At 41.2% G+C, this 12,434-nt stretch overlaps 1 protein-coding gene across 3 annotated transcripts in view; it reads left to right on the forward strand.

The window, feature by feature from the left end:
* The window catches only part of ACSS3 (acyl-CoA synthetase short chain family member 3), a 117,029-nt gene that overhangs the window by 80,861 nt on the left and 23,734 nt on the right, over positions 1 to 12,434 (forward strand). For all 3 annotated transcript variants that reach the window (XM_024196683.2, XM_024196684.3, XM_029910815.1), the window contains 2 exons: positions 5,744 to 5,839; positions 11,623 to 11,686. In XM_024196683.2, coding sequence (XP_024052451.1) covers positions 5,744 to 5,839; positions 11,623 to 11,686 — 160 coding nt within the window. The remainder of the gene's footprint in view (positions 1 to 5,743; positions 5,840 to 11,622; positions 11,687 to 12,434) is intronic.

A 12,434-nucleotide genomic window follows, 5' to 3' on the forward strand; every position in this document is an offset into this window, starting at 1 on the left:
AGATGATAGTTGCCCTCTTATCTTCATTCCCTTTGAAGCATCTGGCACTGGCCACTGTTGAAAAACAGTATACAGGGCTAGTTGGGCCAGCATACAGGGTTGTTTGTTAGGTTCCCACTGTCTCATGCGAACCACGTGTGCACATCAGGGACCAGCATTTGACCAGCATACCTACCTATGGTAGGGTAGATACTAAAAATGTTACATTCACAGTGGTAACTAGCAAGACAGTATCATAAAGTAGCTGCTACTGAAATTGCATATCCGCTGTTTTGGAAATATATATTCCTTATTTAGAAGAGATGGAACACAGTTCAGTCTTTTTATATTTTTTTATTGTGTAGTGAGTAAGTGCAGAAATATAAATCAATATAATAGCATGGTTCACTTTTAGTTCACATTGTTAGTTTTGTAGATTGTGCATAAAAAACACAAAGTGGATCCTAACTTATCCTTGAAGACTTCACAAATCTCCCCCCGTCCAAGACCTTTGAACAGCAGGACTCTGCAGTGACAAATTTATGTCAGTTCCTAGTGCACACTAATCATATCTGTGGATTAGGTTACTGTAATGTTCTATGCTCATTCCATTTTTCTGACAGAGTCATTGCTTTGCAGCTGTAGTAATTTTCCTTGTCAAAGGCATTCCCTATTCCTGTCAACTTGTGTATAAAGAGAAATTGGCTGGAGTTCACAAACTGCTGTCAACAATGATACTAAAGGTAGAATTTATTAATATTTCTGTACTTGGCAATGTTGTGAGTAAGAAATATAAATTGGTTTGCTGAGTTACCGACAGTCACATCCACAACATTGCATTAAAACAGTGATAAAGTGGTGTATTGGATGGTTTCATGAAACTCATAATGGGACATTCAGCTTTTTGGCGATGGCTGTCTGTTACAAGTTCAAATGTGGCTTAGGTTGATAGATACTGTAACAATTTTCAGTGAAGGAACTACTTTGCAGTCCACGTGAACTGAGTTTAGCAGTTTCAGGCCAACTCCTTGGAGTGGAATAAGACAAAATGAGTCCAGGATCTCCATGACCAGACTCTTCCACGCTTTCTAGTCACAGACCTAACACTGAGTATATTCTTCCTGCAAACTAGACCAGTCCTACATGGACTCCCTGATTCGGGAATCCAACATGGGGGTGGGGAGGTCTTCCACCATTATCATAGCAGGGGGACAATATGTTTGTGGCTCTCTTGGCTGCAGTCACTCCATTGGGATGATGTCAGCAGAGCTACCCTGACTCCCACAAAGTCCTTTACTCAGGTGGTTAAATACTGAATCCTCTATTTTCTGGAATGGATCCTGGGTTTCCTGAAGATGGGGGGGGGTGGCGGGGAATAGAGGAGGCCCAGGTGCCCTAAGAGGAGATTTGTGATGACTGTTGTGTTATACGGGTGGGATACTGTCTGGGGCCCTGGATTTCCCAGCCCTAAGTTTCTAGCTCCCTATCCTCCTACTTCCCTCCCGTGTCATCCCCCTCACCCCCACACATTTTTCATTCTTGCAGGATTGTACTGCAAGGCTTTCAAGTCTGCATTCTGCCTCCCCCCACATTCATTTGGTGCCTGGGCCTATATCCGTTGCTGGTCTAAGCTGAAGTTAATGGAGTTGCACCTGACTCTGTCAGCAGTGAATGTGACCTCATCTATGGGAACAGGAGGCATTAGAGAAAGGAGCTGTATAGAGTAGCAGTTGTTTGGGGTATACTGAAGCAGTGAGGATAGGCTGGAGGGCCTCACAGGGAGAACGTTAACAGGCTGAAGAGTGGCGTTTGGAAGGGGAGCTTTTTCCTCAGTACCACCCACCGCAGCAGCAGGTAGTTGGGCATCAGCTTGTCAGAAGTTTAAATTTTAAATACACTGACAAGTGATGTCCACAAACAAATGAGCAGTCCAGGTCATCTGAAAGGAGACTGACTGTGTCCCATGATTTCCTCTTCTCAGCTCTGATCTAAAAGCCAAACCCACATACCACCTTTTGGCCAGGTCTGCACTGAAAGAGTCTATTTCAGTAAAGCTATGCTGGCATAGACCGCTAGTGTAGACACTGCATATGCTGATAGAAGGAGTTCTTCTACTTCAGTAGTAGCACATCAACCTTGAGTGATTTTAGCTAAGCCAACAGAAAGACTCTTCTGTCGGCTTAGTTGCATCTGCACTACTCCATTCCGCTGGCATAGCTAGACTGCCTAGAACAGTGGTGGGCAACATGCGGCTCATCAGGGTAATCGGCTGGTGGTCTGCGAGACTGTGTTTACATTGACCGTCTGCAGACCCACCACTGGCCTAGAAGGTATGAATTTTTTCACACTGCTATGTGACATAGTTATGCTGGCATAACTTAGTAGTGTAAACCAGGCCTTTCTCAACAGACCTGTTGCAGTAGGTTTGGCAGCCTCCTCCCTGCAACTCCTGCAATCAGCTGGAAGATTCTCCCCTTCCCCTTGCTTTCTGATTCCCTCCACCTCCCCAGGGAAATGCGGACTGTGTAGAAATTTGGTGTATTTAAGTGTATCTGCCCTTATTTTTCAATTTGACTTCATTCTGTTTAAAATAAATTGAATGGGGAAGAAAAGGTTAGGGTCTATAATAGCCGAATATCAGTGTTTTGGGGAAAATGCAGTTCCAAACCTGCTGAATAACATCTGTCAGGGTTTCTGCTTCTGCAGCTCCATTACCTTCTGCTACTACCTCCCTGCTTCTACTACAAGAGAACCCTGGCAAATATCCTCACACACATTGTTAAATGGGATGAGGCTCCTTTCTTTGACATCATAGCGAAGCAGGAACCCCTTACCTTTTTTTCTGCCTGCAAAATACGAGTCTCTCTCTCTTTCAAGGAAATAGGCCCATATTGTGATGTTATTAATCTTTGCCAAAACCCTCACTTAAACTATGGCTCAGAGGTGCAGTAACACTATATCCTTATCGTTTTTTCTAGTTTTCACACATCATTTATTCCACTCTCTTTCCTCCTTTTCTCATTATAACTCTGAACCATTTTCTCCCCCCTTTCTGTTTTCTACTATGAATCTGTGCCCGCCCCCCTCCCCCGTTTTTCTCTCAGCCTGGGTGCAACCCTCAGTCTTACTTTCTCCCAATCTCTTCTGACCTGTTCTCCCTCTGCTCAGTTAGTTGTTGCCTCCATTTGTTTTTATCTTTCCTACTTTCCCTTTAACCCTCAAGGCTCCTGTTCAGGCCAGTTTCAGCTTCCTCCCACTGGAGATCCCTGAGGTTCCAGTTCAAGCTGCCACCAGCTGCGTCCACTGCCTTTCCCCTATTCTATCTGTGACCTCTGTGGCTCTTGTAAGTGTAGCTGTTATCTGCCTCCTGCAGCCAGCATCTGAGACAGGCTGCCTTAAGGTGGGATTTTTTCACAACTTGGCATGCTTCTCTTGCTGGGCACAGCTTCACCTTGGTGCAAGTTCAAGGGCCATCTCTGGTCCTGCACTGGCTTGCTTAGTTTGAAAAATGGATGAGTTGAAATTCCAGTAAGGCCATCAGTGTCACTGGCCAAAACTACTGCACACCAGCCCATTTTGGGCCTTGCATACATGGGAAAGCCAGTAGATTGAATAAGGACCCTATTAAATATTCTGTATTAATCTCACCACTGACTGGTTAACTCCTGTAAGAATCTACCAACATGAAAAGCCTCCATAGCGAGAATACAGACTTAGCTTCCTTCCAGAAGGAAGTATGGCTGCTGTAGAGCAATGCTCCTATAAACATAGACAACTCTCACAGTTTTATTGTGAGTCTTATAATTTTTTTTCATTAACCCTCTCCCCCTCCTCCAGACCCTGGAGTTATATAATCACATCAGAATCTCAGCTTTCATTTTAATGAAAGTAAATTCCTAGCCATCCTGGGTGTGGAGATAAGCTTGAATATCTGAGCACTGAAGATTCACAAGCCAGAAAGCAAGTAAAAAAAACACAACACCTCATTGTACTGCTTGTCAAATCTCATGCTTTTGGGGGCTTGACTCATGATTTGTTGAATGCTTGGGGCTGGCAATACTGAAGGAATGACTCCTCTTCCCCCAGCACTCCCATGAAGTTTCTTTCTAGCAGCTTCAGAAACTTGAGATATGTCTACATTGCAGTCATGGGATTTGGTTGCAACTCGTGTGAATGTATCTGAGCTAGCTTTAATCATGACTGCAGCACAGACATACTTACTTTATACTACTACTACAACATACTTTATACTACTTTATTTTTCCTTTCTTCTTCATTGTGTATCTGCAAATAGTTCCCAAAGTGTTATCTCAATGAGAACCCCATGAGTTATAAAATAGATATTCCTGAACTATCTGCAGTAGGTCCAGATAAAGTAGTGATCCATTGCTTCATAACAGAGACTACTCTCTGGTCTTCCTGCCCAGCAGCATGAAATTGGGAAATATTACATTTGTCTGCTTACTGAGCATCTCAAGGGAGAGAATTTCTCAGCCCCAAAATAGAATTCTGCATACAGTTGGTCGACCTTGAGAAGGCTTTGCACAACTGCATTCCTCTGTCTGTATGTAACACCATAAATTTTAAATGCCACATCTGATCAATTCCAGGGAATATTCTAGGCATGAGTGTATCGATTTACAGGCAAAATTGAAAAACTGAAAGGAGGAAAATGGGGGACATGGAGCCCCTGTCATCTGTTTAGCACAACAGCTTCCACTTTCTCTCCAGTTGTCTATAAATCAAACTGGTTGAAGGCACCCATTAATAACTTCCAGTATAACAGTATCCCATCTCATCTCTCCTCATCCTTCCAGTAGCTTAACATGTTGACACCCTGAATGACAGATGGAAATAAAAATGATGAGGAAGAGGAAATGAGGGATGGGAGCATACACAGAGCCCCTGGAATGGGAGGACCCTGGTATAGGGGAGGCAATGAAACATACAGTCCATGGTGGGAGGGAATTTGGGGGACCCTGGTATTATAGGGGAAATGAAGGAGCACACAGAGTCCCTGCCATGAGGGGAAATGGGGGGGGGGGGAGGATGAGGGCGCACAGAGCCATTTGCATGGAGCGGAGGGACGGATAGGGGACACGTAGAGCCCCAGGCATGAGGGACAGGGTGGGGGAAGTTACAGGGAGTCCCTGAAATAAAGGAGGATGGGAGCTTATGGAGTGGAATGGAGGAATGCTGGTGTGTGCAGTCAGCTCGGCCTACAGAAGCTACGAAACGTGCAACCACCTAGTGATACACACTTTACACAGAAATCACTAGGACAATCTAAACAGAGAGGTAGAATAATAATAAAACAAGTCTGGGCTAGTGTGTTTTCTAGAGATTGTTCCTCTTGATTCTGGTTGATGGGACAACTCTTAAAATACACATATAAAATAATCTTATGTAGCAGTCCGATCATCTATAGGTTTCTTGCGAACGTGTAATTTATTGTTCTCTGACTCCCCTAGGTCCACAGCAGAATAAGCTACAGGTTCCTTTTTTCTTAGTGCAATACAGATTTTTTTTTTTAAATTGTCTGTTATTGAACGGAAACATGGCCTTTTAGAGCACTCTGGTTTCTGTGGTGAATTTGCATTCATTACATATTATATATGAATCTTCTGAATTCTAAATCTTTCATTGCTCATCTGGGAATGTATTTTTGATGTTCCGAACTAGAAACCAAGCTTGGCACCAATAAGTACTTAATGACACTACGTACAAGCCTTAACTGACACATTTTCCTTCTATTACATAACAGAAACTGGATCTGCAGTTACTGCTTCCTGCATCGGTTTGGGAAACTCTACAACTCCTCCACCAGGACAGGCAGGAAAATCAGTGCCAGGATACAATGGTAATAATGTGCAGTGTATATCAATAGGGGAGGAGGTTGCTTGCACTTCTGAGAGAGCTCAGCACCTCACAAGATCAGGGTTTAAGATTGCAGTTATTGTTTAACAATCTAGGGCTAAAATTGGTCTCTGCTCAATCAGCTTTGCACCTCTCTGGTTTAACTGGTTACTTAACTGGGTGAATGTCCATGTGACTTAGGGTCAGCATAGTAGTTCCTTACCGATGTTTCTTTATTTTTCCTTCCTCCAAAGTTTGGCTGGGGAAAAAACATGATTTGGGAGCTGACACATCCTGGAGATCCCATTGTGTATGTTACCAATTGGCGCAATTTAGAGCAGCCCTGATGCTATTCCATGTTGCCCCTTGGAACCAGTCTAGTGGCTCCAGAATGGACTTAAAGCCATTTTCTCTCTCTCTCTCACATGCACACATGCAACTTTTTGACCTGTGTCAGGTTCAGAAGCATCAGTTCTTACAATCAGACTCCAGTATCCAGTACAATTAAAATTACAGCAACCACTTAATCGTATGGGTTTTAATTTATCCTGTATCCCTTGAAGATGCTTGCATCTTTCAGGAAGTGCTCAAAAACTCACAAGGTCAGACCCGTAGCAATCTGCATTATTAGCAAACATTCCTTTCCATCTTTCAACTGTTAGTCTGACGCATTCCTTATGCACCCAAAATTTCTCAGGCATACAGTTAGATTTGAAAGTGCACAAGGAATTGCAGTTGTCATTGTACTGTTGAGTCTGAAGGTTTGGAATGCCTGCATACACAGAGGCAATGGATATTACGAAACATTCAAAGCTTCAAACCATAATCTGCAGTAATCTAGTGTTAAATCATAACCAACAGTGACATTGATTTTTAGCTGTTAGGAAAAATAGTGTTAATAGTGATCATCTTTATAATTGGTGGAGAGGGAATAGTAGCTAGACTATGTAGCTAAATAGTGCTTTAAGAACGTATTGTCATACCTGTACCTTACATCTATGACTACATGTGTTATTCAGAGGCTAAATGGTTTTGCTTGTTGGGCATATACATTGTACATATATGTTTAATAAACACACTAATCTGATCTTTTTCTGCACAACAATTTAATATAAAAACTCACCTGATTTTAAGTGTATAAAGATGATTCTTCCTGAAGTCTGTGACCTCTACAAATATGTAATGATGAACTAAAAAGCAACATGGTAAGGGTATAAATCTTGTCTATTTGTACCTGCCTCACATCCTCATTCATTTTATCAAAGAAGACCGTGTTTGTGTTCAGACTTGTACAGGGGCTCATATTTGAGAGAGTTGTTAAACACGTTATGTTTCAATACGTGTGCAGCATTTTTATTTCTAGCTGTATGAAATTATAGACTGTGAACCAGCATAGGGCATAAAAAGTGAGAGCTTTCATTGTTTGGAAGGTATTTGCATGCAGAGTGCGCAGCCATGAAATGAAGAATTCTAAAATATTTTTATACCTGGGAACTCTGATTTTGACCTACAGTGTTCAGGAATTACTTCAAGAAGGACACATAATTAGATTTTTTTGAGGTCAAGCCATCTACAGGAGGAGTGCTCACATTCTTGGGAAGGAACGGTTGGCTGACTTTCTTCTAACAAGTAGAAGTGAACATGAACATTAAAAAAAATAAAGATTTTCAGCTGCCCTAGACTTTGGCACTAGTAGTTATTGTACGAAGACAAACAATGAATGAAAGATGAAGTTAGAGAAAAGGCTTAAAGTTTGAGCAGAGCTCTAATAAGCAGGGAACAATGGCAGAATATAATTGCATCAAACCTGTTCCCAAAGCTCTGGTAGTCAGACTTAGCAAGAATACTTGGGACGCACATATGCAGAGATTTTAAATGAACTCTGCAAAACCTGCTGTTAGAATATCTAAAAACTTCCTTCTAAATGGATGAAAGGGAATTGCAGCAGAACGTCAGACTTACGAATATCAGAGTTACGAACTGATCAGTCAACCACATACCTCATTTGGAACTGGAAGTATGCAATCAGACAGCAGCAGAGACCAAAAACAAAAAACAAAAAAATTCAAATACAGTGCAGTACTACTTTAAACGTAAACTACTAAAAAAAAAATAAAGGGAAAGCAGCATTTTCCTGCATAGGAAAGTTTCAAAGCTGTATTAAGTCAATATTCAATTGTAAACTTTTGAAAGAAGAACCATAACGTTTTGTTCAGAGTTATGAACAAACTCCATTTCTGAGCTGTTCGTAACTCTGAGGTTCTACTGTACTTTAAAATAGACTATAAAATGAAAGCACATTCAGGTATGTTCCGTAAGGGAACAGATGTCACATTTCCTTTCTAACCAATGGTTCAGGACCACTTATTGGAAAAGTTTACAAATCCTGTAACCCTGCTGTTAATGAAATACAGGATCTTGAAATCACTTCTGATTACTATCTCACTTTTCTTCACTTCAGTTGTGATATGACTCTAGCTGCTGCTACTTTAGCTACTAATTTGTGATAAATGTTTTATGCCATTTAAAAGACAGACTCTATGCTTTCTGATAGTATAAAATTGCATTAGTAGTTCTCTGGACAATGGTTGCTGAAGTCATGATACCTTTTAAATTGGATTTGGGGAAGTAAAATCGGAATAAATCCCCTTTTACCCCCTCCCACCCATGGCCAAATTCTTTCCTGTTATACCATTGTAAATACAGAGTAAAGTATATTGTGTGAAGTGACTCCAGCTTTACATTGGGGTAAATGAGAGCAGGATTCGGCCACAGTTCAAGATTCAATGTTGGGTGACCAGGTTGGGCTATGAATGCTGCATACCACTGGAAAACTAATTTAAACCTGAATTAATTTTTTAATAATATACCTCATTCATTTCTAGCTCTGATGTTTTCTGAGATCTGACCTATTTGGTATTGGTCCCTTGGTCTATACGTTTGTTTGTTATTTATCCAAGACAAAATACAGCAAGTTTTGGATTTGAGGGCAGTAAATACCCTGAATATAGGTTGGTAGCCATGTAATTCAGGAATACTCCTAAACTGCTGTTCTTTTTAAAAAATTTCTAAAAATCTTGGAAACCTAAATACATAGCTGTCAGGAAACAAAATCTAATATGAAAAACTGATGTTAGCGCCTTGATAAACAAATTACATTAAACTGAGGACTCTAATGCATCCAAAACAAAAACCAACAAAAAAATGTAAGTTCTTGAAACTGTGATATGAGTAAGACTATCTCCTCCTACTATATGAGTCCAAGTTTTCCAAGTCTAACTTGATGGATTTTTCTTATGTTACTTGAACAGGTACAAGCAACAAATAGTGTTTACAGAATTTGTAGTCATTGCCCAGGAGAATGGAAGCTTCTTGTTAGCATCTCAGACTTGCCCTCCCTCGAATAGAGGGGACAGGATGACTTCTGAGTTCCTATTTATCCTTCGCAGAACCTTTCTTAGCTTACCTTTTGTCTGTCTAATTAACCCTTCCAGTTCTTGGGCCTTTATCTGTCCTTATGACAAGCCTCTGACCCATTGTCTGTGACAGGCTATGCAGGTGTTAAAATCACTGTTCTTGCTGAAGGAGTGGTTTCAGACAGCAAAGATCAAATTTCAGCAGTCCTGGAATCTGTGTATTAGGTAGGCACAATGATACTTCAAAGGTCTGTTGGCAGATGTGGGTATCTCTGCTCTCACCTCAACTTTCTTCCTTATTGTCCAAGGCTGTTGTAGCAGGATGGACCTAGCTGGACGTTCCTGTCGCAGGTCAGGTCAACTGCACCTGTATTCCCCTATGGAGTCCAGCAAGGGCATCCGCTTTTAGGCTCCCTGTTCCTCAGCTGTCACCTCTCTTGGGCAGAGACCCACATCTTGTTCCCTCCAGTCATGGTCAGGGTTTTCCAGGCTGCATAGTTCCCTACCTACACTGTGTTATTCCTGGCATGCCAGACTGCCTAAACAGGCCAGCGTCTACTCTTTGCTTTCTTTTCAGATGCTGTAAACAACATAATTGCCTATACTTATAAATTACTACACAGCTTTTCCTAAGCAAGCACATTTATTCTTCAAGTGAAAAGCATTACAGAGAAAACATTAAAAACAATAAAAGAACCTACACAAATGCTAATAAGCTTGACAGAGATCACCCCAACTCCAGCAAAGACTCTGGTAGGAGTCAGTCCTTCAAACTCCACCAAGGGATTTTCCTGTGGTTAAAACACCTGTAGCTCAGAACAAGCATCTCCATAAAATGGTTAGTACTTTCTTTAGACATCTTGGATCTTTGATCTTCAGATTCTGGGAATGGGTAAGCAGTAGACAATGATTCCTTCCTCATGGCATTGCTTCAACCTCCCCTTTGAGATTCCCCAGGCAAACCACTTGACACTGTCCAAAAGTCCATTCTTGTCTGGCCCATTGTTCAGTATAATCCTTTGAAGTTCATAACATTTCCCAGGGCTCACAATAATACATTACCTTTGCGTTTAATACAGTGGACGCCAAATAAACTTAATTCAATAAGGTTTTTTTAAGGACATTGCAGGAAATTGCCATATCTATCAGAGTTACCTCCTCTGCTTGGCCACACTCAAATAGCTTATGATTTAAAAGGCTTAATATGCCTCTCCTCCCCACCTCCACTTGCTGTTCATGTGTATCAACCATTCTTAATGAGGTATCTCTAGCTATTATAAGCCATGCCTCTGAGTAGTTAATACAGATAAGGGTACCACAGCCCTGGGCAACAAGTTATTTGTCATCCTTCCCTTGTTCCCAGGCAGCATGGATTTGATTCTAATAGATTTCCTAGATAAAGACTATCCAAGAGGAGGTTCCAGGCTCTGTCCTTGTAAACCTAAATGTTCTCTATTGAAATATAACCAAATTACTGAAGATTGTAACAAAGGTCGTGTGGACCATTGAAAATGGCACTGGAGTTGGTCTCTGGATTCTGTTATGTCACTGACCTGCTGTGTGAGTTTGGGAAAATCAGAAGTTACTTCACCTCACCTCTCTGTAGTATAAAAAACACAATCCTTCCCTGTCGGGATGGTGGATTCACTATGCAGAGTCTGACAAATCAGAGACCGATTTTGTGCATTTGAAAAACAGACAGTTTTTTTAACCACAAATGATATTTATTGAGTGGACGCTAGGTCAATCTCTAATAACCTTAGTTGTTATCACTTACTAATATTTCTTGTGGGCTCTTTTTCATGGGCTCACTGCCTTACTTATGAAAGGGCTTTTCTTAATTGAAGATTCAGATTTCGCTGTCTGGAGATTTTTTTTCTTTTAATTTTTAGTTTGGGGTTGGTTTTTTTTCAGTCCAACCAGATGTTTCTCCCTCCCAGTTTGTGTGTCTTTAGTTTAAGGCCTAGGGATTTGTGGCGGGGATGCTAACAGGAATCTTTAACTCATCTATTTTGGTACCCAGAAATTCTATAATTACTTTTGTTGCCTGTTCCTACTCCACACTGAAGTGTGACATAAGTGGACATTCATCAAATTAAGGTTTGTAGACATGGTGAGTTAGTGTGCTGCAAGCCAGGATGTGAATCTACAATGTACTAGCTTGCTGCGTGGACCCTGTTACTGCACAGTAGATGTTCCATAGTGCTCCGTATCAGGGTTTACCTAGCCGGTTAGTGCATTGTAGCTTCTCACCCTGGCTTGCCTTGCACTAACTCCCCAGGTAGACAAGCTTTTTAGAGATTGTCCTTGTCCATCTGAAAAGTACCATTTGCAAGGGAGAAAAATGATCTCTTTCTTTGTTACTTTGCAGTGATGGTTCTGGATGACAACAAGCAACCAGTGAAGGCCAAGACTTTAGGAAATATTGTGGTAAAGTAAGCAAGTCAAAACTTACAAGGCGTCTTATAATTAAGAGGAGCTGCCTTACATGAAAACTGTTGAGAAGGGCAGACTATTATTTTTTGGCAAAGACATAAATAGCAGTGGCACATAAAGTAAGGAGGATGAGAGTAGAAGAGCATGGCTGTCTCTCATGTTGATTTTTAGGAATCTCTTACTTTATCCTGCAACACAAATATGGGAGCACTCAACTCACCTGGTACAAAAGGGTTAAAACAAACTCTATACTGATTTTTTTTCCTTAATGGCAGACTTCTTTGTCACGTTTCTTATTTGTTGGCACAAGGACAAGCCTAATTACTGTGATGCAAGAGAACACTGCCATGTCTCCGACTTCCTTCTGATTCCATGAAGGTCTGCAGCGTCACAGAATTACATGCTTGATTTCTAGGAGGATGAAGCAATGGCTGCTTGCTGCTTCTTTGTCTAGCTGGCTCAACCTAAAGCAGCATTTGCAAATTCTTTAGGTTTCCTCATCCTACTAAAGCAAGAGCCCTTCTGTTATCTGAAAGTGTGGTTTGTATGGAGAGGATGACTTGTCCCAGAATGGCTACAGGTCAAATGAGGAACATGTATTGAAAGACTCCATAGGCAAGAGAATCATTGTTGTTCTCCTTGCTGTGTCTTCTCTTTGATAACACTTGACAGCAAACTCCTTTGTCTCTCCAGTCTGGTATGTTTCATAAACACTAAAAGTCACTTTAAAATGCACACCCTTTTTTA

This window comes from Terrapene carolina, unplaced genomic scaffold, assembly GCF_002925995.2.
Source record: "Terrapene carolina triunguis isolate 2854851 unplaced genomic scaffold, T_m_triunguis-2.0 Scaffold68, whole genome shotgun sequence".
NCBI lineage: Eukaryota > Metazoa > Chordata > Testudines > Emydidae > Terrapene > Terrapene triunguis.